At 56.9% G+C, this 23,072-nt stretch overlaps 12 protein-coding genes across 12 annotated transcripts; 3 read left to right on the top strand and 9 right to left on the bottom strand.

The window, feature by feature from the left end:
* Positions 1-570: 570 nt before the first annotated feature.
* Positions 571-1,530, bottom strand: SDRG_08143 (hypothetical protein; the record flags this gene model as incomplete). The annotated part of the gene is made up of 3 exons (XM_008614012.1): positions 571-776; positions 832-970; positions 1,018-1,530. The coding sequence occupies 3 exons, from the start codon at positions 1,528-1,530 to the stop codon at positions 571-573; spliced, it is 858 nt and encodes a 285-aa protein (XP_008612234.1).
* A 145-nt stretch (positions 1,531-1,675) lies between these two features.
* On the bottom strand, positions 1,676-3,999 carry SDRG_08142 (hypothetical protein; the record flags this gene model as incomplete). Its single annotated transcript, XM_008614011.1, has 7 exons — positions 1,676-1,954; positions 2,018-2,137; positions 2,184-2,249; positions 2,291-2,416; positions 2,466-3,275; positions 3,323-3,860; positions 3,908-3,999. The coding sequence occupies 7 exons, from the start codon at positions 3,997-3,999 to the stop codon at positions 1,676-1,678; spliced, it is 2,031 nt and encodes a 676-aa protein (XP_008612233.1).
* A 218-nt stretch (positions 4,000-4,217) lies between these two features.
* Positions 4,218-5,318, bottom strand: SDRG_08141 (hypothetical protein). Its single transcript, XM_008614010.1, has one exon. It carries the CDS (start codon positions 5,295-5,297, stop codon positions 4,425-4,427), a length of 873 nt encoding a protein of 290 aa, XP_008612232.1. The 5' UTR covers positions 5,298-5,318; the 3' UTR covers positions 4,218-4,424.
* A 1,069-nt stretch (positions 5,319-6,387) lies between these two features.
* SDRG_08140 (AGC/GRK/BARK protein kinase) lies at positions 6,388-8,633 on the top strand. Its single transcript, XM_008614009.1, has 7 exons — positions 6,388-7,286; positions 7,334-7,544; positions 7,593-7,792; positions 7,840-7,997; positions 8,044-8,131; positions 8,182-8,375; positions 8,420-8,633. Exons 1-7 carry the CDS (start codon positions 6,419-6,421, stop codon positions 8,579-8,581), a joined length of 1,881 nt encoding a protein of 626 aa, XP_008612231.1. The 5' UTR covers positions 6,388-6,418; the 3' UTR covers positions 8,582-8,633.
* A 364-nt stretch (positions 8,634-8,997) lies between these two features.
* On the bottom strand, positions 8,998-10,102 carry SDRG_08139 (hypothetical protein; the record flags this gene model as incomplete). Its single annotated transcript, XM_008614008.1, has 4 exons — positions 8,998-9,072; positions 9,372-9,750; positions 9,804-10,024; positions 10,073-10,102. 4 exons carry the CDS (start codon positions 10,100-10,102, stop codon positions 8,998-9,000), a joined length of 705 nt encoding a protein of 234 aa, XP_008612230.1.
* A 1,032-nt stretch (positions 10,103-11,134) lies between these two features.
* Positions 11,135-12,240, bottom strand: SDRG_08138 (hypothetical protein; the record flags this gene model as incomplete). The annotated part of the gene is made up of 3 exons (XM_008614007.1): positions 11,135-11,167; positions 11,216-11,371; positions 11,422-12,240. 3 exons carry the CDS (start codon positions 12,238-12,240, stop codon positions 11,135-11,137), a joined length of 1,008 nt encoding a protein of 335 aa, XP_008612229.1.
* Positions 12,241-12,529: 289 nt separating this feature from the next.
* Positions 12,530-13,643, top strand: SDRG_08137 (hypothetical protein). Its single transcript, XM_008614006.1, has 3 exons — positions 12,530-13,176; positions 13,220-13,397; positions 13,456-13,643. Exons 1-3 carry the CDS (start codon positions 12,628-12,630, stop codon positions 13,575-13,577), a joined length of 849 nt encoding a protein of 282 aa, XP_008612228.1. The 5' UTR covers positions 12,530-12,627; the 3' UTR covers positions 13,578-13,643.
* Positions 13,644-13,985: 342 nt separating this feature from the next.
* SDRG_08136 (hypothetical protein) lies at positions 13,986-16,172 on the bottom strand. The gene is made up of 5 exons (XM_008614005.1): positions 15,873-16,172; positions 15,608-15,819; positions 15,370-15,553; positions 15,110-15,321; positions 13,986-15,054 (listed from the first exon to the last, which is right to left on the bottom strand). Exons 1-5 carry the CDS (start codon positions 15,946-15,948, stop codon positions 14,146-14,148), a joined length of 1,593 nt encoding a protein of 530 aa, XP_008612227.1. The 5' UTR covers positions 15,949-16,172; the 3' UTR covers positions 13,986-14,145.
* A 237-nt stretch (positions 16,173-16,409) lies between these two features.
* Positions 16,410-16,901, top strand: SDRG_08135 (hypothetical protein; the record flags this gene model as incomplete). Its single annotated transcript, XM_008614004.1, has 1 exon — positions 16,410-16,901. The coding sequence occupies one exon, from the start codon at positions 16,410-16,412 to the stop codon at positions 16,899-16,901; it is 492 nt and encodes a 163-aa protein (XP_008612226.1).
* SDRG_08134 (hypothetical protein) lies at positions 16,779-18,939 on the bottom strand. The gene is made up of 7 exons (XM_008614003.1): positions 18,412-18,939; positions 18,323-18,361; positions 18,206-18,277; positions 17,907-18,154; positions 17,682-17,862; positions 17,559-17,633; positions 16,779-17,490 (listed from the first exon to the last, which is right to left on the bottom strand). Exons 1-7 carry the CDS (start codon positions 18,910-18,912, stop codon positions 16,978-16,980), a joined length of 1,629 nt encoding a protein of 542 aa, XP_008612225.1. The 5' UTR covers positions 18,913-18,939; the 3' UTR covers positions 16,779-16,977.
* Positions 18,940-20,022: 1,083 nt separating this feature from the next.
* Positions 20,023-21,277, bottom strand: SDRG_08133 (hypothetical protein). Its single transcript, XM_008614002.1, has one exon. The coding sequence runs from the start codon at positions 21,263-21,265 to the stop codon at positions 20,144-20,146; it is 1,122 nt and encodes a 373-aa protein (XP_008612224.1). The 5' UTR covers positions 21,266-21,277; the 3' UTR covers positions 20,023-20,143.
* Positions 21,278-21,690: 413 nt separating this feature from the next.
* Positions 21,691-22,699, bottom strand: SDRG_08132 (hypothetical protein; the record flags this gene model as incomplete). The annotated part of the gene is made up of 2 exons (XM_008614001.1): positions 22,056-22,699; positions 21,691-22,007 (listed from the first exon to the last, which is right to left on the bottom strand). The coding sequence occupies exons 1-2, from the start codon at positions 22,453-22,455 to the stop codon at positions 21,691-21,693; spliced, it is 717 nt and encodes a 238-aa protein (XP_008612223.1). The 5' UTR covers positions 22,456-22,699.
* Between the last annotated feature and the right edge of the window lie 373 nt (positions 22,700-23,072).

The following is a 23,072-nucleotide window of genomic DNA, read 5'->3' as shown; positions in this document are numbered from 1 at the left end:
ACCGCAAGACCAACACTGGACCCGGGTACAAGCGCAGCCGCGTTAAATGATTCGATGCGGTTTTGTAACGTCACTTTGTCTTTTGATTTCTATGTTCGCCAATCGTATTTTCTTCTCTTTCTCTCTTTTCATGACAGCTCGATCCCAAGTACAATGATGCATCCACGACCATGGACGAATACGCAAGCTTGCAATGGTCAAATAGTCGTCCCCACCTCATGCGTGTTACCGAGCACCTAGTACGATCACGACCGGTCGCGCGAAGTCCAGACCATTGACACCATCTTGTTCTCCAAGTGCATCGCACGAAGAGCGCAATGCACTTATACCGATCAACTCCCATTGATCAATGTCCTTCAACCCACCGACATTGTCTCCGTTCCAAGATTCTTGTTGCCGTCGGTTACTGCAACACGGTCACCGATGATATATTTGGGACGTAAGACGACCAACTAAACACGGTCTTGTTCATATTCTTTGCAAAGTTGCAGTCGCAAGCGCTGTGTTTTGTACTGCAGCCTATCGCTCGAAAAAACGTATAGATACCTAACCTCTGGTCCACGGTGCGGGCTACGACGTAGGGTCGGGCAACACCGCTGGTGACGGCGATCCGGAGCAAAAGAGGTAGCTACCCGCGCCGAGCCAGCCACCGACGAGTGGCGCCAGAATCGGCACCCACCAGTAGTTGTCACATGCACAAAAGACGTCTATGCCCCAGCCCGCCAGGCTCGAGAAGAGACGACCACCAAAGTCCACGGCCGGATTCACCGCATACCCTACTCGTACATGTCGCATTAACACTCCATTTGAGGTCTAAGATCTGTGAACAACCTGTCGTAAGACCAAACGCCATGCCAACGCCCACGACTAGTGTCCCGGTCAACACTGGAAGGAGCGGCGTTGAGCGGTACGGGTTGCTCGCATCGCCGAGGGCGAACGCACCTGCCATGAAAAACGCCGAGCAAACGACCTAATCAAACCAAGAAACTGTAGGACGTGCGGACAAGAGTTGAGTACCTCACCGAAGAAGGCAGACGCGAGAGTTTCGGTCGCGGCCGGGTACGAAGCAAAGAGGTGACCCGACGTCTCAAGCGACTGGTGCGGGTCATAGGCCTGGAGAGCGCGGTAATACATGCTGTAGACGGCTGCGAACCCCAGAAATGCGCCCACGAGCTGGCTACCACAGTAGCAAATCGCTGCTCGCCACGACATCTCGGTGCTGTGATAGAGACAATACACAATGGTGAACGCTGGGTTCAAGTGGCCTCGGCTGCGGCCACCGGCGACGTTGATGCCAAGCATGACAGCGATGCCCCACGTCAACGTGACGTGCGTGTAGTTGCCGAGTGCGCCGGCCGAGATTGTCGACTGAATGACCGAGCCGGCTCCAAATCCGACGAGGACAAAGGTGGCAAACGCCTCAGCCAGGCACTCGCGGCGAAGCGTCGAGATGACGATCGGCGAGTCACCGTCCAGTTGCGCAAATGACCGCGGCGCGTCGAGCCACGAAAGCGCTTTGGGTAGTCCCATTGTCGACGGCCTCGGTCGAGGCGTTGAGCACGGAAATTTGACTAAATTTAGAGATGTAAAAGAGTCTGATTGTTTATTTTGCAACGCAAAATCCGCCAAATGTGTCCAATAATTGATATTGACCATACGCAGCGGTGAATGCACTTTACACGAGCGTTTGCACGCGCGCCGCAGCCGACTTGGGCGTCTCCAGAATGAAAAGCGGAACCAGCACAACGAGCACAAGGCCGAGGACGAGCGCCATGTAGAGATGCGATGCCGTCACGTGGTGCAACTGATCGAGTGTGTGACAGAGCACGGGACGACTCGAGTTGAAGCAAGCGGGTTTCTTCTCGTCTTGGTGCTCCCAGCCGTGGGCAGCGAGAAACGAAGCGACCGACGGGTTCGCCGCGTCCAGCGCCGGCATGTATTCCTTGACCAGTTTCTATCCATCATCGACAAACGCAATAGTCACACATTGAAAATGCGTAAACAAATGGCGTCGTACCCGCGTCCACCACTGCGACGCGTTCATCGCCGGTGTCAGTACCACGGCCTTGGGTGTCGCGCGCGCCCACGACGTATTGTACCGCGTAAAATCATAGTGGTAGAGCTGCACGCGGACGCGCTATACGACATTATGTACACGAATGACACATTGTGCACCCTTTCACCTGTGGCGGTGCCTCTCGGAATGGATCCTGTGCCGCATCGAGCAGCTGCTTTGCCTGCTCGGATCCCTGCACCAACGTTCGTTCCGGACTCCTGATATGGTTGCTACCTTGAGGAACTTGTCGGCAAGGTGCACCAGCCATGGGGCCTGGCTGTAGTTGCCTTTGGCCGCGACGTCCAGTTGCCACTCGAGCCGCGGAAGATGCGGCACCGTGAGCGCAGGCGACTTGAACAACTAGACACAAGAGTGTATCACTCTCACGACCACAAGCTTGGGTAAGTACGCTGCTCGGGTGGTGCTTGAAATGGAGCGGGCGCCACGTCGCGCCGTCGTCATCTGAGCCTTCAAAGACGAGCGTCGGTCGCGCGACGATGGCGAATTCCCGGCCGTGGCGCTCGATTTTGGCTACGCCCGGCGTTCGGTGGAAGAGCCCGTACGTCGATGCCACGTTAAAGCGCGACGCCAGGATCCCCGTGTTGCGCGCCCAGACCGGCAGCTCGATCGTCGGGTCCAAGGACGCCAGCTGCGCGAGCGACGCCAGCACAAGGACAGACCCGATAAGTGTCGTAAAGGTCAAGTGGCCCAGCGCTATCGTGCATCCAAGACGGCAGCGAAGCAAGTCGTGGCCCGCAGCAACCACCGAGTGGGACAACTGGCCGACGACCGCAACGACGAACGAGAGCAGGGCGGTAGCAAGGACACCGCGTAACACGACGCCGAGGATCGTCTGCGTCCGGCCGATTGACCACGCAAACCGAAGCGATGTCGGCGTTGTATCTTCGTAGACAACCTCAAACATGTAGTAGCCGGCCGTAAAGACCGAGAGGTACATTGACGCATGCGTCAACGCCCACCGTAACCACGAGAGCGACGGTGGTGACGCGGCGTGGGCTTCACTCATGATGCCGACCATGACGAGACTAGCGACGAGATTGAAGATGCCGTAGTTGCCCGTGAGTGCGATGCCAGCGTGCAGAACGAGCTGCAGAGATGCAGCGAAGACGCGATGGCGCGCGATCGGCGACACCAGCAGGAGCGCGACAGGGCCTTCGATCCAGAGCCCCGCCGCGGCCGTCACGCGTTGCACGATGGGCTACACCATATACATATATAGGGTGTTGCCTCGTGGAGAGTTCGTACCGGCAGCTGGTGCATGAACCAGCTCGACGGAAGCGGCGTCGCTTGCGTCGCGTAGTGAAAGTCCAGCGCCGTGAGCCCGAGCCAAGTGGGGCACGCCGACGTGATCTTGGCCGCGCTGGACATGAGCGCGAGTTTGACGCCGACCAGCCGCATTGCATGGAGTATCGCGGCCGACGGCGCAAAGGTGGTCGCCAAGTCGAACGGCGCAGCGACGAAGAGGGCGAGGAACCCAACTTCGAGGAGGAGGAGGTCCCACGGTCCGCGCAGAAACGACTGCCCCACGAGCACGAGCGAGAGGTAGCAGCTCCACATGGCGGCAAAGACCTCGGGCAGCGTGAGTATGTTCGCCGCAGCAAGACAGGCGGCGCCACCGCCGAGAAGGCACAGGAACTCCATCATCAGGTCTGGCGAAAGGCCGAGCGCGTCATGAAACCATACGAGGCTCGGGTAGCTCACAAAACGCTGCAGCGGGATGCTTGCGTCGGGTGTGGCGTTGGCAAGGCGCGTCAAATACGCGGCAACCGGTTCGACGCCGTCCCTACCGTAGGTTAAGACCACATAGTACAGATGATTATAACGACGCACGGGCCGTAGAGGCTCTGAACTTGGACGTAAATGGACGCAAACGAGATACCGTAGAGGACACCGAGGGTGCGGAGAAAGCGCGTTCGGTCCATTGGCACTTCAACTTGAAAATGCAAAGTGGCGGGCGAAGGCAACAAGATATACTTCGAAAGAAATAAAATAAGATTGCTGCGCGTTCAATACAGTTTTCAGGTCCGAATAAAAGATTTGCCCAGAAATTCGTATTTCGAACCATAGAATGCCATCGATTTTGCTGCCGATCCAATCGCGTCGCTTTGCAGTGGCACCCTCTCCTAGGACTCAAGGATTTGTAGTAGACTTATAGTAGACTTATGGCAAACTTATAGAAACCTTTCAGTCTTTCAGCCGCGCAACGCCAAGGCTGCCGTCCTCCAGTTGTGTGCGAGCCCAGTTTTGAAGCAGTCAAATGGCAAGTCTCGCATCGTTGAAGGCTCGCAATCGTCTAGGACAGTGACTTCAATTTGTACATAAATAGCTAGGAGCCGCCAGACAGAGACTACAATGACGTTGGCACACGGCGAGGCGTGGGTTTTCGAGCTCCTTTTTTGGATACTGGCAGAGTCGACTTGGCGCTCGTCGCCGTTTTCACTGGTAACTGCGGCTTGGAGCCGGTACTACTTGTGGTGGTCCTTGGCTTGGTCGCATCCACGTGCTTGGTGAGTGTTGGCGTGGGCTTGAGGCGAGCGAGGCGACTCTCGGCTTCGCGCAGCTGCAAAGTGAGTCGATTATTCTCGTCCCGCAGCGTCTGCACGTATTTGATGCGCTGTTGACCGTTGGAGTGGCCAGCGAGGCGGCTGCCCTCGGCAAGTGCGCGTGCGGCGGCGGCCTGAGCTTCGTCTCGCTCCCTCTCGAGGCGATCGCGCTCGAGGGCCATGAGCCGGAGCTCGTCGCGCAAGCTCTGTGTGTGGGTTTCGAGCTCCGTCGCGAGACGGTCAACATCGACGTCGTCGTAGACGGGTCGCTCACTGCTGCTACAGCTGCGATCGTCGTCCATGTCGTCTGTTTTTGTGGGCGAAAGCTCGGCGTCGACCTCGTCGTGCTCGAGCCGGAGACGCAGCGCCGCGTTCTCTTCTTGCAACAGCACGTTTTGTCGATGAAGGGCCGACTTGTCGTTCTGTAGACGCGCGTTTTCGTCGTCGCGGCTCGAGAGCTCATGCTTGAGGCGCTCGACCTCGACGACGAGGTCGGCGATCATCTTGTCGGTCTCGCCGGGCCGGAGATCGGTGTCTTTCGCCGGCGACGACTGCGGCTCGAGTGGCGGCGCGGCCTTGGCGAGCGCGTCGAGGAGGCCAGCTACGCGCGTCTGCATCTTGCGCATGTGCAGCCGAAGACAGAGGACCGAGACGTCGGTGGGCGGAGGCGGTGCCATGCTCGTGCTGCAACCCTCGAATTGCCAACTGCTTGGATATCTGCGACCAATGCGCCAATCCCATTCCTCCGCCTTGAAATAGATGATTTCTTTCTCCAAACTGTCTCGATACGAAAAGATTGCTCAGCACTGTCCCAAAGTTGGCATTCACAGTGAGTAAATAATGCGTCACGGGCCTGGCACCGGCCTGGCACTGGCAGCTCTGTGCGCCATTGACTCTAGCTAAGTTGATCGTCGGTGTCCTCGTCACCGACTAAATAACTGCATTGTGGCAGCGGGTCAAGCGTAAGACTGTTCGAATTTGGAAGCGTGCATGGACCATTACACCTCGCGACTGTTGCGCCTCGGCGATACCGGTCGCTCTTCCATGAGTCGCGATGCACGCTAGCGCGTCAACACATGCGTCTGCGGCATGTGGGAACCAAATTCAGAATAAATTAGTCGCATTACTCGTCCGCTTGCGACTCTGGATCTCTTGCTGGGGCCAGCATCGAATGGCTAGTAGGCACATACGAGTACAGCATTATTTCTCGTCCTGCAGGGTCGAGTGGACCACATTTCTGAGGAGCTCAATGCAGTTAATACCACACCTCGTAGGCATCGAGAGGTGACAGTTTGTGAAAATGGGGAAGCTTTGGGAAGGAGGTGAAGGGTGCGTCTGTCGACAGTACGTGCCGATCCCACGCCACGCGCACGTGCAGTTGGTTGGTGCCCATCGCCCCGCCGCCGCCGCCCGTCGAGTGTAGTATTTGTATAGCATCGTCGTTGTCAAGTCGCACCCAACCAGCCTTTCGCCACCGTCGTCCATCGGCTTCGTCCATCGGCAACCAGCCACCTTGTGGTACAGTCTGTAGTCCTCCATTAGAGTACTACGTACATTCATACACTGAAGTAACTCGGGGCCACCGTTGACGTTAGGAGCTCGTCGACGTGCCAGCATACCTTCCTTTCCTGTCGCGACTCCCAACGTTAGTTAGTTGGTGTGTACTTGTATGTGCCAGCAATTTGACAAATGACGTCCGCAACCGGATACGGATACCGATCTATAAATAGCGTCTCCATTTCGGCGCGAAACGCGGTGCTCTTTATTTGCAACCGCAGCTCGTGGTGGCACAGGCGGCATGGATGAGCTCCAGGACGCGATCCAAGACGCGCAGTACATTGGCGCGATGGTCGACCCGCGGCCGCGGCCCACGATCGCCTTTTACACGCCGTCGCCCACCGAGCTCGCCGACTTTATCTCGAAACAAAACCGCCTCAACACCGAGTGGCTCGGTGTTGAAGCCCTTTTGTCTCAACCGCTGGGCTTTTACCTCTTTCGCCGGTACTGCGAAGCCGAAGCGCACGGCGTCGAGAAGCTCCTCTTTCTCATGGACGTCCACGCCTTTCGCAACATTCCACAGCACAATCGGCAGCTGCAAAAGGCCAAAGCCATCTACAAGCGGTACTGTGACGAAGCCTCGACCGTGCTCGTGCAGCCCGTTTTACCAAAGGAGGCACCGCCGTCGCGCCACGACCACGCGTTCTCGGCGCTCTCGTCCGCCGCGTCGCCGCGTCCTCAGCCGCCACCGGTCGCGCCCAAGGCGCCCGGGGAAGCCAACTTTGCCTGGAAAAAAGAGTTCAAGCTCTCGCTTGCCGACGGAACGCAGCTGTACATGAGCTACAAGAGCGATGCGCACATCCTCGGGGTCGCCGGACCCATCTTGGCAGCGATACGAACCGCGCTCGACCGCGAAGAAGAGAATGCGATGGACTCGGACGCCAAATCGTCTGTGGACGTCACGCTCTTCCACCAGCTGGAAGCGTGTGTTCTTGGTGCGCTTGACGTCGTGCACATGGCCGGTTTCCGCGCCAGCAGCTTCTACAACCGGTTGGTGCAATTCCTCTATCTGCAGTCGCGCGAGATTGGCGAGGACGACTTTTCGCTGCTGCGGGTGCTCGGGCGCGGCGGCTTTGGCATGGTCAACGGCACCATCAAGCGCAACACCGGTATCGAACCTACGACCAATGACGTATGCATATGGAGCATCGGCTAGGTAAACTCTACGCGCTCAAAGCGATGAACAAGAAGATCATCAAGAAGAAGCATGCGGAGAAGCTCTGCTTGGCCGAGCGGGCGATTCTAACGATGCTCAGCTCGCCCTTTGTCGTGTGTCTCAAGTACGCCTTCCAAACGAAGGAAGACTTGTACCTGGTGCTGGATCTGCGCACGGGCGGCGACCTCAGCTTCCACCTCAACCGCGGCCGGTGCGCCATCCCCTTAGTCTATACATGTGCCGTATGTCGTGTACGTAGGTTCACCGAGGAGCAAGTCATGTTTTGGGCGGCGCAAATCCTACTGGGCCTGCAACATATGCACGAAAACAACATTGTGTACCGTGATCTAAAACCCGAGAACATCCTCCTCGACGACAAAGGCAACTGCTCCATCTCGGACCTTGGGCTGGCCGTCGAAGTGACGCCCAACCTCTGTGGCCGCTGCGGCACGCGCGGCTGTACGACCTGCCGCCTGCGAGGACAACACTGAGGATCATGCTCGTAGACTGGGCCCCCGAGATGCTGCTCCGTGATTCGCAAGGCAACCGCCTCTTTTACGACCAAGCGGTCGACTGGTGGAGCTACGGCTGCGTTGTTTACGAAATGCTCTACGGCAAGTGCCCGTTCCGAACCTCGAAAGCCAAAGCCTTGCACGCCGACAAGGTATGAAGACTAGGACAACATTGTGCATACTATATTCAAACGGTAGCAAAAAGCCTACGACATGGCGACACTCGAACTCACCCCCACGTACGACCCAAAGTACTTTACGCCCGCCGCGACCGACCTCCTTCAGCGTACAAGGCTTCCAGCCTCCATCCAATGGCTGAAATGCTTGTGTATGTAGGGCTCTTGGTACGAGACCCGCGCCTCCGCCTTGGCGCCAACGGGGCCGACGAGATTAAAAAGATGAAGTTTTTCGAAAACGTCGACTGGGCCGCGATGGAGTCCATGTCGGTGCCACCGCCTTTCGTGCCGGACCGCGACATCAACGCGGCGTCGCAGGCCGACATTGGCTGCTTTGACCCAGCCGTGACGCAGGTTCGACGTGACTTGATACGTTGATAATAGCTTGAGAAATGTAGGGTGTCAAGCTCGTGGAGGCCGACCAAGAGTTCTACAAGGACTGGCAGTTTTGCAGCTACATTGCCTTCCAGAACGAAATCGTCGAGTACATGGAGTGGGAAGTCAAACAAGGGCCGATTACGATTCCCCACTCGGCCAACTCGTGCTGTATTATCTCCTAGTTGTCGTTGTCCGCTAAGTTATTCCAGACACAATATAGACTATTGTACCTCATGACTCTCGCATACGTTTCGCGAATGAGCTCGAATTGGCCAAGGTAACCAAAGTGGCATGTAGCGCCTCCACGCTCCTACGTCATTCGGTGCTGCAAGAGATGCAGTTGACGTGTTGCAGCCGTGTGGAGGAAGGTTCCACAACAAGTTGGCTGCCTATATTGTAAAAGCTCTCTAGCAAAAAGGACAGACCGTGCGCAACCAGGAGCGAGACATGAGAAAGCGCGGAATCTGAAAATTTTCTTTCAAAAGTTTAATCTCTCAAAGTGAGACCTAATTTTACATCAGCACTTCGATTCTAGGCTAGCACAGTGATTCCATGGTGTCTTATCTACTAGTATGAGTCCTCATGACGCAGTCACATGCTACGTGCCAGTACTTCCCAGTGCTTGCGCTTTGATTTCGGTGATCTTGGGCCACTTGTTGGTGACGCTCATGACCTACAGCAGGACCATTCGACCTTACCGCGATGTATCAAGTTGATAAAAAGGGATGTGCTCGCGCACATTGACGAAGAGATTCAGTGAGCGCTCAACGCCGAGGTCGATGCGCAGGCCAAACGCACCACCGAGAGTAGCGTCGTGAACAAAGTGATGCCGATGCCACAGGTACGACGTCGACATAAGCACGATAAGAAGAGGAGCGCGTCTGTATGCACCATCCGATGAGCTACAACTGTACTTGGGCTTTAGATGGGATAATGTATTACATTGCTTTGTTAGGCAAAAGAGCATGTTACAGCGCTGGTGCTGGGGAATTGCGTACTGTTGAGCACAACCGCCGACCAATAGTCGACTTCGGCTTGGCTCAATGGCTCATCGGGTGTCGGCGCCATGTCGACAGGCGCCATCTCGGCCTCTGCGGGTAACCGCATCGCGATTTCATCCATCGAAGCAAAGCTGCAGACAACATCGTCGGGGCCGATCGGCGCCGGCACAGTGTGGCTCCAGTTGAGGTCCATGGCTTCAATTTGTGCGTATACGTCCAAGACCGTGTCGTCCGGCGTCGTGGAGAGTGCCTTCGCCGTCTTTTTGAGGGCGGGACGACCGCTAGGCTTGGCGCTGCACTTGATCGCGAGTCCTTTCTCGCCCATCCGCTGCCACCGAGTGAGGCATTGTCTATAACTAGAGCATCGACATGAGTCCTCGTGACGCTGTTCCATGCGGCGTACTTGCGCGTCCCAACGATCGTGGCGATCTTGGGCCACTTGTTGGTGATGCTCATAGCGTAGCAGAGCCAGTCGTCTTCGTCACGACTCCAATCGCCCTCGTTCGTGTCGCCAGTGATTGTTAACCATTTCTGGCGGCAACTGGCATGACTGCGGCCGGGAAAGCCTTCTGCGATCACCTTCCACGTCGTGCTATCGGGGTCGACATCCTTGAGGGCTGCAATCTACAGTCGACTGTGAGGTGCTGACCATGCCAAGATGCAAGCGCAAACCTCGTCGTCGGTCCACTTCTTCTGGGTCATTCTGTGTCGTCGGGTCTGAATTGCAAACTGAGACTTTCAAACACGCTACAATAATGCCGGATGCCCCACGTGCGCCACTAGATTTCAAGTTGATAAACTTGATAGTGCTCGTCGCAGCCATTGGCGAACCTTGCTGAGGTGCGTCTGTCCAATGACCGACCTGGCAATTGCTATTTTGGTGGGAGACTGACCGAGGTGCGCCAAGCATGCAATGATCGGCAAAGGAACATGTGGCATTGCTTGCTACGTACTACTTGATACTTCAACAAACGAACGCCGGGTCGCGCGTCCATGGGTGCAATTGATCGTTCGAACTTGATATATATATCGTGGAGCGGAATAATATCAACCAAGTAATGTTTCAATTGATGCAAGATGGTGTCGGGTTTGTCATACTGCACTTGTGGTATAGCAATTTTGCGTAGCAAGTGATGGTCGTGGACGTTTGATTTGAGTGTGGAGCGACAGCTTTGCGGAGGCGAGACCGTTGCAGAGGTGAGGCATGTGCATTGTCTTTACTGTGGTCCTGCAATCATGACCAAACCCAAAAATGCTCCGTCGTCAGCGACACTCCGCGTTCCAAGGCACAATAATATGAGTGAGTGAGCGAGTGGTGCGTCCATAGTTGAATATGTCCCCTACAAACATAGCGTTCGCCATGCTAATCATCTTTGCCGCAAAAAGAACAGACAATGCGCCACCAGGAGCGAGATTTTAGAAAACTTGGAATGCTGTACACTGCCTTGATTGAAATAAACACGTTCAAAACCACTCTTAATTTTACGTCGGCACTTCGATACCAGGCTGCCGCAGTGTTTTTAAAGCATATATTTTGTACCACCAGACTGATGGGATGCCTAGTCTTACTGAACGAACGCCCCGCCTTTTCTATTTTAACAGCGCCATGCACTAATACAATAGTATGGTGTAAAGGTCATGGGCACAACTTTGAATCGCCTAATTTATGGAGCTCAAGATATTTTGGCGAAGCAAACAGTGAAAAATTACCTCTTGTGTGCACTTGTGCAGTTGCTACTTGCGGCCGTGTAGAATCTTGCGGCCAATCTAGCGCCGCGTATTTGAAATGATAGGAATCGCATGGACAGCGAGTACCTCGTCCTTGTCGCGGTCGTGAAATGCATTTTCGAGGTTGAGGTCCGTGGCAGGAACGAGGCCGTCGAGATGTTGGACACGCTTCTTGTACAATTCGCTGCCTTCGTCTTTGGTCATGACAGCCTCGCGCAGCTGCAAGTAGCCATCGTGGCGCATCTAGGTCATCGCCCATTGATATATACATTGAAGAGTCGACCAGAGCGCACCGGGACGTTGATACCGTCGAGCACTTCGCCAGTCACCGAGTCCTTGACGACGTAGTTGGACGGTCGGTTGCCGTTGAGGCGCACGTTTGTGAGCTGCGGCAGCATGAGCACACAGTGCGGCACGCTCCCGAGCCGGTTCATATCGAGTCCGAGCCGCTGGAGCCGGCTCAAGTACATCATTTCAGGTGGCAAGTCGGGTCCGAGGCGGTTGTAGTCCAGATTGAGCTCTAGGAGCCACGAGAGGCGGCGGATGTGCGGCGGCAGCTCCGAGAGTTCGTTGTGGCTCAAACTCAAATGCTGGAGGCGACTGCACTGCGTGAGCGGCAGCGGAAAGGTCCGGAACCGGTTGTAGTCGAGCGTCACGGTTGCTAGCTTTTTGCAGCGACCGAGCGACTCGGGGACACACGTGAGCTGGTTGCGCTCGGCATAGAGCGCTTCGAGGTGCGGGAGGGTGCCGATCTCAGTTGGCAGCGATGTGAGCGCGTTCCCGCCAAGACCGAGCACGCGTAGCTGCTGGAAGAGGGCCACTTCGGGCGACAAGAGCGAGAGCGAGTTGTTGGTCAGGTACAGTCGCCGCAGATGCGTCTTTGCCCACGAGAGTTTGGACGCTGTCGCAAACAGCTCTTTTGGCACAAGGTCGAGCTGGAGACTCGCGTGGCCAGACACGAGGCTCGACGCGAGCGGCCCGCTCAAGTCGACGGCGCCCGTCGCTGTCGCCTTTTTGAGCCGCTTTTCGAGCGCCTCGCGCACCCAGCGACGATGCCCGGACGCGATATCGACCTCGCCCTTGGCGCTGTCGAACGTAATCCCATCGGCCATGGAAGCAAAACGGTTGACAAATCCGGAAAGTTTGCAGAAAAGTCATCGCGATCTTCCTGATGGCTTCGTTCTTTTGTGGCCAAAACGATATTTAGTCTATCTACACTCTATAGACTTTGCTATAGTTGAGATTTTCTACGTAGCACTGTTCATGACGGACTACAAGTCGCTGTCGGCGGCGTTGGATCTTTCGCGCGTCTCGTGCATTGCCATTGGCGCGTGAGCGCGAGATCCTGCGTTTCATGGCTACTTGGATGTGGCACATGCCACCTACGAGCTATTTGCATTCGGCAACACGCGGAAACTTGAGCGAACCAGCGAGCGACCGATGGGCCTCCCCTGCCAGCGTCGAGCACCGAGCCTTTGCGCCAGTCGCGCCGCTCGGTCATGGCCTTGGCACCAACGCATTGCGATTGTCCAGCACCGATGCGCTTGCCTGCGACCGGCGCCGACTCGGCGGAGCGACAGGGCTCGGCGCTTTTACCCGTCGCCTTTACCCGTGGTTTCTACAGCTTTGGCGCCGGCGCTACACAAGCTTATTTGCGAATTCGCCACCTCGGACTCGAACCTGTCGATCGCATGCTTCCGCTCCGCTGCTCTGCCCTCGGCATCTCGCTCGCGCTGGTTGCCGGCCATGGCATCGTGTCCAACCCCGCGGCCGAGTTCTCGCTCAACGTCATGCGTACGACGTACGTGGCGACGATCCAAGCCAACCTGCCCGGCAAGTTTGACGGCTCGCCGCAAGAGAATGTCGCGGCCTTTACAAGTGCCTTCAAGGCGCAGTCCCAGTTCAAGACGCTCCGCGATATGCTCGAGCCCCAAGGGCCGGCCTGCGGCAACTCGCTTCCGAACGCCTCCAAGAAGACGATCCCGTCCGATGGCACCATGACGTGGCGGAACCCCGACACGGGCGAAGGCTTCATCTCGAGCCACACGGTAGACAAGCCATGGTGATTTGAGGCTCATCTTGCATGCATAGGGTCCGTGCGAGGTATGGCTGGACGACAAGCGCGTGTTCCAGAACGACGACTGCCCGACGAACTTTCCGCAAAAGCCCGCGGCCCACCTGCCGGTCGACTACTCGAGCTGCGCGGGTGACGGCTGCATGCTTCGCTTCTACTGGCTCGCGCTGCACCAGCCCCAGTGGCAAGTGTACAGTACGTTCTCTCTTCCTTCCTTGCGTGCACGTCAGCCTCAACGACCTTTCTGCGATAGAAAACTGCGTGCCACTGCAAGGCAACGGCCAAGCCGTCAAGGCCATCAAGGCCGACAAGCCATCTCCGACCATGGCGCCGGCGCCTGGCTGCAGCCTCTCGAACGGACAGTACAAGGCGTAGGCGACGATAGGATACGATCTCGCGTTTCCTTTGTATCGAAAGCTCCTCAAGTGTTGTCTCTGCGTCTGCCTCTGTCGGTCAGCAGCGACGCCATCGAACTTTGACAGAGATGGCCTGTCCGCAGGTTGACGAGGTACTTGTTGCAGTTGGAGTCTCACAGCTGCAACTACGTCCTCACTGTTGGCTTGTATCACAGCAGTTGTTTTGACTTGGGGGACGCAAACCCAATGCGATAGTTGGCAATAGGGAACGGCATCACAACTGGTCTATCTAGTGCTGAAAAATATTTTTATTAATTCGCTCCAGGCGACGTTTACACAACGCGGCGGCCTGTGCATCGGTACGCTGCTGTCTGTCGATACGAGCTCTATCAGCTACAGCATCGCTCGCGATCGGCAGCCTTCTCCACCATGGTGTAATACCTTGTCAAAGTCACGCCGCTATGTTACGCTAATGTCACGAGGGCTAGACTACAGTACGGACCGAGGTCCCAGGTCGAAAGCTCAATGTATCAATCATACTCTGCAAGAGCAGGATCCGACTCGTAGTTAATCTGTTCCTATGGGATTCACGCGTCAAAGGTGCGGATCCATTGGCGAATGTGATCAAGCTCAATATGCCGGGCGTGGCGCACCGAGACCGGGTCGTCCTTGTGGCTGAAGAAGAGATCCAGGTGGTGCGCGCCTTCCGGGATGTCGACGATCGCAATGCTGGGGTTCCACGGGTTGGCGAGGACGCCGCCGGAGCGCCACGGGTCGTAGCCGCCATTCGAAAACACAATGTTGCTCGTCGCTTTTAGCATCGTCTCGAGGTCACCGTAGGAGGTGCGGATCCAGTCCGGGTCCGGCGACACCCCCCAGCGCGCTTTGCAGTCGGCAGCCACTTGGTCAAACGAGAGCGACCGCGGCCAAAACATATCGTGGACGCCGTCCGTGTCGAAATATGACTCTTGTGGCAGCATCTGCGAGCACCACACGTAGCCCCAGAGCCCGTCAAAGTCTTGGGTGTCCCACGCAAAGCAAGGCACGTCTTTGGTTGCGTTCAAATAGAGATTGGCCGCGTCGCGCATCGCCGGCAAGAGCGTCGAGGCATTCGTCGACGTCGCCATGACGTCGCACGCCGCGCGGACAGGGTACGCCGGGAGGTCGGCGGCGCCGCCCGTGAGGTAGCTCGACGGAAACGGAAAGTTGCCCATCGCCATCGTGTCCCACGCCATGAGGAGCCCCATGGCCAGCGTCTCGGCGTCCGCTGCCGTCTGGAGTGGTCGGCACAGGCGAAAAATCTCGCCCAGCTGGCGGCGACCAGTCTCTGTCTGCGCTGTCGCAAACAACAGCGGCCACGACGCCCGGACGTTGGCTTCGCACGTCGGCGCAGCGCCCGCTGCCGGCGTCGCATCGTGCGTCACGACTTGCCAGTACTTTTCACCTGTAAAGTGCTCGGGGTAGCCTTTGGGGAAGCCAAGGATCGGGGCGGATGCCTACGCAGTCGACAACATGAGTCGGTGTGCACGCGGTTGATGCCATTTGGTGTACCGCAATGGCACCGGTGATCGTGCCCGGGTACTTCATGCGGAACCATGATGCGAGCATGCCACCGTAGCTGCCGCCGAGTGCAATGACCGGCGACGACGAGTTGCGCGACGTCTGGAACGCCCGGAGCAGCACAGCGTAGTCGGCCAGCGCCTGTTCGTGCGTCAAGTAGGCCAAGTGCTGCATCTGGTTGGCGCCAAACGGGCGGCTCTCGCCTGCACCAGAACAGTGTCAGTATGTGTCGTACGATCGAGACGACGCACCAAAGTAGCGGTGCTCGGCAAAGATCAAGGCCGCGCCGAGCGCCTCGGCGTTTTCCCACATCAAGCCCGTGTTGTTGACGTACAGCGTCACGTCGCCCTCGTTGCCGCAGTAGAAGAGGATCGGGCCGTCCGCCTTGTGACCGTCGGCCTTACGCTTCCAGAACGCATCGTGTACGTAGTAGCGCTACGCCGTCCGTCCAGTTCTGGCGACAAGCAGGTATGAAACATGATGTAATACCTGCGCGTACGTGGTGTTGAGCGTGCTAAAGTGGTCCACGCGCTGGTCAAACCAATGCAGCGAGCAGTTGGCCGTGGATGGCCGCGGCGACAAGAAGTGCGCGGGCTCCGTGAACGTCTCTGCGCTGCCGAGCGAGTTGTGCACGACGCTCAGCACGAGCTGCCCGACGCAAATGAGGCTGATGCCAAGGCAGACTGGCACGAAGATGGACCCTACTTTGTCGCAGCACCATGAGCGTGCATGCGGTCGTAAGCCATGAGCTCACAGTTGATTGTGCGCTGCTGGCGGAGCGACGTCCGCTCGGGAAGCAGCGGCTGCGACTCGATGTTGGCGCTGCTCATGGGCAAATGCGACCAGAGCGACGGCCAGAGTCCTTGCAACGTGCGGATTGGCTGTCGCCAAGGATTTACAGCCAGTTTTGGCCAATGAACGCTCGAATATTGCGCAACGGAGTTCAACTTGCCACAAGCGCTGATCTGCCGGCCGAAGAACCCAGGTCGTCGACTGTGGTCGTGCAGCTGCCAGCGGGCTCAGCAGCCACCGCCGTGCGCACCAGCTGGGTGACCATATGGACGCAATATTGACATATCTTCCCTTTTCTAATTTAGGTGCAAATGTCGAAGCTCTCAACAACCAGGCGCGCTTCGCAACGGTCCAATATGAATATATCTCGCGTGTCGTCCCGTCGTGGTCGCAATATTCTGTACCCAAGCGCGCCTTTTACTCGAATATCCTTATATTGAGTATCGACGACCAACGTATCATTCAGAACCCATTTGCCCTCCTCGCCAAGACAAGTCTCATGCTCCGGTCGACGCTGCGGAAGATGCATCCCTTCCTCGCCGCCGCTGGCGTGGTCGACGTGATCCTCGTCTCCATCATGCTGCCTTCGTGGAACGTCGTGCTCCTGCGCGTGGCTGCGATCTTGCTCGGGCTCGTAGCCTACACCATCCTCACGAAGGAAGCGCCCCCGACGCGCGAGGTCTGCACGCTCCTCTCGCTCGCGTCCGAGCATCATGCCATGTACGAAGACGACGACGACGACGACCTCCAGGAGTCACCTCGACAAAGCGGCTTCGAGTGGCAGCCGCAAGGCTTTGGTCGCATCGAGCCGGGCTGCCGGCCGCGCCCGACCCCCAACGCCGACGAGTTTGGTTCCCCGATGATGAAGCGCAACAGCAAGAGCTTCGAGATTGAGGATGAGGAAGACGACGATTCGAGCCCCGATTCGTCGCCCATCCGCCGCCACAATGGCAGCACGGCCGTCCGGCAACTCGTGGACTTCGACACGTAGCGTGTCTTTCCCCCCCTTCTTACTTATAGTGGTCAAACTACCTATGTCTCTCCATCTTACGAGGTGGATACCCAAGCTATCGAAATGCTCGACACCAGGCTTCGTACTGCGCTTCCTCGTCTTCGTAGGCCGGCGACGGCGTCCACGGCTTCTCGACCATCTCTTCGTGATCGTTGGCGGCAGGGTCCTCCTTGGCAAGGACATTGTTAGTGGCGCTTCCGTCGCGAAGGAAGGGTGTATGGACGGCGCCTGCTTTGTCGTCTTGGCTCGTTTTCAGGGCTTGAAGTTCCCGAGCCTGGGTCGGCCGTGACCGCGGTTGATCGGCCTGCTTGGCGACGACCTCGATCGACTCTACGGCGACAAATTCCGTTGGCAGCAACGGTAGCACGGGGGGAAGCGGGGTCGGGTTGCGCTGGTACAGCTCCTCTGGAAGGTCCGTGTGCGCGTACAAGCCTTGCTCGTGGTCGTCTTCCACGTCGGGCGTCACGGCGCAGTGAGAGTCGAGCTCGGTAATCTTCATCTTGAAGAGCTTTGCGAGGGCTTCGACTGCGGCGAGCTCCTTTGTCCCAAGCAGCGTCACTGCGACGCCGTACATATCGTCAAGGTCCCTCATCCATATACAAAACCCATAACCAAGAAGATTCGTGCAAAGGATATGTGTCCCCCAAAGCGCCCCGCGCGACCAACGCGGTGCAAATACGTCGCCGGGTCCCGCGGCAGCTCCAAATTGATCTACGAACCATCCATATCCTAGTGTCGACGATCCACGTCGAACCGTACCACAAGGTTGACGCGGTCCACGTCAATGCCTCGCGCCGTGAGATCGGTCGATACAAGAATGCGCACTCCAAACGCCCGGAAGCGGTCCATGGCGGCCGTGCGCTGCTCTTGGCTCTGCGCACTCGTGATGCACTCGGCAGGAAACCCGCTGGTCGAGAGCGCCGCCGCGACCGTCTCGGCGCTACAAGGAAGCTACTTGAGAGAATGCAGCGGTCGTCTTCGCACCGAAACTTGTCGTTGGAGAAGACGATGCACTGGTGGAACGGCTGGCGCGTGAGGAGGCTCGTGAGCTGCTCCTGCTTGACGACATGCAACTCTTCCTTTCTCGATGGATCCAAAAGCACGTAGCGCTGCTGCACGCCGCGCAGCCAGACCTCGGGCGCCGCGTTGGCCTCGCGGTCGCGCCATGCGGCCGTGTCGTCGGCCTGGACGTACTCGGTCGTGACAACGTTGGGTCCGCGCACGCAAACAAACTGATGCAAGGCTTCCATGAGTGCATGTGAGGTCGACGTGGACGTGCGCACCTGCGGATGATGCATTTGCCGTGCGAGGTCGGCTAGCTGGTCGGGCGTGAACGTGGCCGAGCAAGCGATCGTCTATATGAAGGTGATGACCATCAAGACGTAGGAATGGACACGTACTTGCTTGGAGGTTGGCAGCGCCGAGAGGATAAATCGCATCTAAAATGAATGGCGTTCGTCCAGCTAAAGCAGCTCATGATGGATCGTACGTCGGCTTCAAAGTCGGGTTGAAGCAGCTTGTCGACTTCGTCGAGCACGAGGAGATGAACTTGGTCGGCAAGGAGGCTCTTGCGCTGAACGAGCGACTTGAGACGACCGGGCGTGCCCACGACGAGCCGTGTCGTCTTGCGCCGGAGGTTCGCTTCGTCCGTGTCGATGGGCAGCCCACCTATGCATGCAACGACCATGGTAACGTCCAAGCTTGGAATCGGTGCGAGCAATGACTGCAACACATGCTGGATTTGCAGCGCAATCTCGCGCGTCGGCGCCAGCATGACAGCCCAGCTCGTGCTCGAACGATGGACGAGATCGATGGCCACTGTCGCAAAGACGAGCGTCTTGCCCATGCCCGACTTGGCCTGCGCAATGAGGTCGTTCCCAAAGAGAGCGATCGGCAGCGCCTTGGCCTGGATCGGCGACGGGACATGGAAGCCGCAGGCTCGAAGACTCGCCTGCACCGGCGCCGGCAGCGGCAGGTCCGCGAATTGCATCTGGAATTGGCGTATGGAACACAGAGCGTTAGAAACACCCAACTTGATCATGGGACATGCAACATAAGCGCTGTTCGCCGAGTAAGTGGATCGTGCGCTCAAGGCGTCTACAAGGCATATATGTCGTTGCGTGCGCACGAGCCTTACCTGATGTGCTGGTCGCGCAACATCAATGCTCGAAACAAGATCGTCGTTGGACTTCTCGACGCGTTAGGTGACGTCCAATTAGTCAACGAAAATGACAAAACGATCGATTTTGTCAAAAAGCGGTGGTAACTATAAAAAATGATTGAATATATGTATGTCATAGAAATGGCAAACCCTTTTATAACACAGATTTGGGCTCTGACGTGGCGCGGCCACAGACGGCGAGGAAGGCGATATACGGTCACACCGCTCCACGACGTCCAAGCCAGCTCTAGGCACCATTTCAGCCGGTCTTTGGCCATCGTACCGGCTTGGGCAATGTGGTGATGCGGTCTGGACACCAGAGTGCGTGCTTCAAGTGCAGGCAGTAGGGGAAAACGACGTGAGAGAGGCAGTGAGAAGATAGAAGTCGAATTTGCCTGGTACCCAAATAGCGTCCACCGCAACGACCACGGCATCAGTACACTCGTTGGGAAGTGACCAGCGCTGTCATCGAGGAGCCGCGGTCGCGTCCCGACCCAACAAGATCGCGCGCAGCGCGTGGTCAACTTTCTGACGAGCGCGTTCCACATTCAGAACGACAACACCTTCAAGCGCGTGCTTCTGGCGGCCTTTCCCATCGACGAAGCCGAACGTTTGCGCTACGTGGCCGAGGCCAAGGCGGCACATCGCGCTTAATGGATCGTACAACCCAGCGACTCACTTGTCGTGTGGTCCAGGGTTAGGTCCCGTCAAACTAATTGATTGAATTGACAAAATATTATAATATTTTTGTCAAAATGCGGTGATAGCGAGAAACGCCGTTTTGATAATAGTATGGTGGCGATACGAGCCACCCTTTTATGACACAGATTGGGATTATGACGTGGCGCAGTCACAAGCGTTCTCCAACAAATCCACGGCGAACCAAGCGACCATGCCGTTGATCCAGCCCTTGAACCTGCCCACATCATTAAAAAAAGCTTTTTATTACCCTCACCCTTGCCACATACTACATGTGGTACAAAAGCAGTCACTTGAATCGAGCACATGTTCAAATCAAGCATATTAAAAAATGCTTTTGGATAGCTCTCACTCAGTCTCACTATGCAAATGGGTTGGTTTCCTCGGGTGCCGGCTCGCCGTTCTTGAGCGCAATCGCCCAGCTCAGCGACGGTGCGATCGACGCCTTGTTGTCACCAATGCTGTAGGCCATGTGCCCCGCAAACATGAGCGCCTTGTACTCGGTCCCGTTGTCGTCGATCGTCACGTCGACGGTAAGGTACCCGGGCGGAATGTCTTGCATGTCGACGAGCGGAAAGTCGTACGTGACGTCGACGTAATGATAAGGAATGCCTCCTGTATGCATCTCTGCGTCGGGCTTGCGTTGCAGCACTCTGTCGGTCATCTTGTCGCCTTGCCACTGGCCTTTGTCGTTGAAGACACAAAAGACGCTGATCCAGCCGTTGAGGTAGCTCGGACCCGAGCCGCCGCCTTTGTGGCTGCAGATGCGGTCCCAGAACGCAACGTCCGCCTGGCCTTGTGCCGCCGCCACAAACTGATCGAGAATCGGCGCCAGCATCGTCGTCCACTGCTGCATGCGCTTGCCATAAGCTGAGAGCTTGTCGAGGCGACGACGAATGTCTTGCCAATCGTCCACAGTGCCGAGGAGCGTCACATGCGGAAGACCGCAGCCGAGGCAAATCTTGAAGCCGAAGTACTTCTTCATCGTGGCCATGAGCACGACGCTGCCGACGATGACGTCGTGGTCGGTCGTTGTCGAGAAGGACGGAAGCACCCAGTGCTTGAGGCTCGGGTCCACGAGGTGCTCGTCCATCTTGTCGACCATTTGTCTGGAGAGCGCGCCAAAGTCGACCGAGTAAAGGCTGCCAGCAGTCGTGACAGTAAGTTCCTTCTTGCTTTCGTGCTTGACGAGCGACGAGCGAAGCTCTTCGGCGTTGCCATCGACGTACAGACCAAACTGGATCGAAATCGCGAGCCAAATATCGTCTGGTCGGAGCACGAGGTCGTGGTGGTTGTTGTACGCTTCAATGACACCGCGCACAAAGCCACTTTTCGACGCGACGACAGGCCCGAGGTTGGTGGCTTGGACAATGTCCTTGCAGCCTTCTTTGGCAAACTCCTTGAGCGTCGTGACCGGCTGACCGTCGGTTGGAGCTTCTTTGCAGACGTTGCGCTTCACGGACGAGACGGCAAACGTGACCATGACAAGGCAAATTGGAGAATGCATCAGCCCGATGCAATCTCAGCAAGAGCGAATGATTGTCCTCGCAAACCATTTTTGTTGACGAGCGCAATCATTCTCGGTCCATTTGCCCCCAACAACCCGCGGCCACAACCCGACACCACGTCAGAGCCATGAAAAGCAACTAGGATCGACTACGTCCAGCTCTACGTCCTTGTGCCCAGACGAAGAAGATAGTAGTATGGGAGTCGTCCACACGCGGGAATCTCCTCAGTAAACTCGAGCTGCAGTACTTTGCTTTTGGTCGATTGGAATACAGTGTACTAGTGTAAGCTTACTTGGGTAACGCGTTCGTGGATACTGTATTTGTGTGAAATCCACACGCGTGTATCGAACTATTTTACCTCCTTGATTAGCATGGACGAGCGGATTGTTTCGTTTTTTGTTTACAAATGATGATGAGTCGCACTTTCGGCAGTCAATGGTGGCAGCCTATTTCCTGGGTTGACTGACGACCGGGGCTCGGACGAGAGCGTGCTTCGGACTTCGAACGACACGCGCTTGGCTTTCGGGCTTGGCATGCGTGCAAACTCGGTGGCGTCGCTCGCTTCCTGACGCGAGTTTGACGCGTGCTGGAGCGCTCGGAGGCGCAGAATCTTCATCTTCTTCTTGTAGAGCGAGCAAATGAGCACGAAAAGCATACCAAGTACAAACACGGCGAGGCCAAAGCCCAGCAGTACGTACAGCGTCTTGTGCGACTGGCCTATCGATCATCCTTGAGAAAATAACGCCTCGTAGAAATGCAGTGTACCTCCCGACGACAATGAGGAGGACGAGGTGGAGTTGGGTCTGCTTTGCTTGGATGGACGCTCCGTGGAGACGACAACGATGGTTGGCATGCCCTCTACGCTGTCTGGGCTCGTCGTCGGTGACAATGGTGTCTCGAACGGTATTGCGCTCGGCGACGGTGGCGGCCAAGATACGACTGCGGGCGGCAGCGTCGTGCGCGGGGGAAACGTAATGACCGATGGCGGCGTCGTGCTCGGCGGTGGCGCTGTCGTCGTGACGTTGTCGTTCCCGCGCACGGCGGATGCTGCCAGCAGCACTGTGAGGTACACTCGCATCTTTCGAACTGCAGCTTTCCCAACGCCCATCGGAATTCTGACAGGCAATCTCGCCCTGTCCAGTGCGACCAAGGTGCGAATGCACATTTTTCGCGCCGCAAGCAGTAGCCAACCGCCGGTGCTTTCACGTGTCTTTGACCAAGAAGGCTCGCCCGACAAGGCAAGCGTCAAGATGCACGTGTCGGCAGCGTAGCTGTCGGCATGGAGAGACGCATGCAAATCAGAACACAGATCTTGGACGATGGATCTCAGTCCGCGCTCGAGAGGACCGCGAACATTTCGAATGGGCTCAGCTAGCGTCACTCTAAGGCCCAAGGGAGTGCATCAATGCCCTGGATGACAGTATCGTGTGCGCCACCGTTGATGCATACGTTTCGGAGAGCATCAACTTGGCGCCGTGGGCACACGCGCCAGCATTGCAACCCTAGATCTTAGCCCGGATCCTTCCATGATGTGACTGTTGCGGCCTAGTTCTAAGCGAGTCGTTGCGTCGGCGCTGACGCTCACGTGTCACTCGCCGCCACCTCCAATTGTGCAAGGTGGCGGTTGGCGATCTTTCAACCGGTTGTGCTCGTCGTTGATTGGTCCGTTGCGCACGTGCGACGCACGATTGGCTGGTTTTATGCTCTGCAAAACCTGTAAAAACGCATAGATTGGTGGTATCGACTTGGAGAGATATCTGCTGTCGCATCAACAGCGAATTC

This window comes from Saprolegnia diclina (genome assembly GCF_000281045.1).
Source record: "Saprolegnia diclina VS20 unplaced genomic scaffold supercont1.24, whole genome shotgun sequence".
Classification (NCBI taxonomy): Eukaryota; Oomycota; class Saprolegniomycetes; order Saprolegniales; family Saprolegniaceae; genus Saprolegnia; species Saprolegnia diclina.
This window is presented reverse-complemented; position numbering and strand designations above follow the sequence as displayed.

Bases quoted from the DNA above. Each gene is read 5' to 3' on its own strand.
- SDRG_08141 (XM_008614010.1), bottom strand. From the start codon at position 5,297: ATGGCACCGCCTCCGCCCACCGACGTCTCGGTCCTCTGTCTTCGGCTG.
- SDRG_08140 (XM_008614009.1), top strand. From the start codon at position 6,419: ATGGATGAGCTCCAGGACGCGATCCAAGACGCGCAGTACATTGGCGCG. The intron at 7,287-7,333 runs GTATCGAACCTA...AGCATCGGCTAG, and splicing joins CACCATCAAGCGCAACACCG to GTAAACTCTACGCGCTCAAA. The intron at 8,132-8,181 runs GTACAAGGCTTC...TTGTGTATGTAG, and splicing joins CGCGACCGACCTCCTTCAGC to GGCTCTTGGTACGAGACCCG.
- SDRG_08137 (XM_008614006.1), top strand. From the start codon at position 12,628: ATGGCCTTGGCACCAACGCATTGCGATTGTCCAGCACCGATGCGCTTG. The intron at 13,177-13,219 runs GTAGACAAGCCA...TTGCATGCATAG, and splicing joins GCTTCATCTCGAGCCACACG to GGTCCGTGCGAGGTATGGCT. The intron at 13,398-13,455 runs GTACGTTCTCTC...TTTCTGCGATAG, and splicing joins GCCCCAGTGGCAAGTGTACA to AAAACTGCGTGCCACTGCAA.
- SDRG_08136 (XM_008614005.1), bottom strand. From the start codon at position 15,948: ATGAGCAGCGCCAACATCGAGTCGCAGCCGCTGCTTCCCGAGCGGACG. The intron at 15,820-15,872 runs GTGAGCTCATGG...GCGACAAAGTAG, and splicing joins CCAGCAGCGCACAATCAACT to GGTCCATCTTCGTGCCAGTC. The intron at 15,322-15,369 runs GTGCGTCGTCTC...GTTCTGGTGCAG, and splicing joins TGCCGAGCACCGCTACTTTG to GCGAGAGCCGCCCGTTTGGC.
- SDRG_08134 (XM_008614003.1), bottom strand. From the start codon at position 18,912: ATGCAATTCGCGGACCTGCCGCTGCCGGCGCCGGTGCAGGCGAGTCTT. The intron at 18,362-18,411 runs GTACGATCCATC...CATTCATTTTAG, and splicing joins AACCCGACTTTGAAGCCGAC to ATGCGATTTATCCTCTCGGC. The intron at 17,863-17,906 runs GTGCGAAGACGA...GCTTCCTTGTAG, and splicing joins TTCTCCAACGACAAGTTTCG to CGCCGAGACGGTCGCGGCGG.
- SDRG_08133 (XM_008614002.1), bottom strand. From the start codon at position 21,265: ATGGTCACGTTTGCCGTCTCGTCCGTGAAGCGCAACGTCTGCAAAGAA.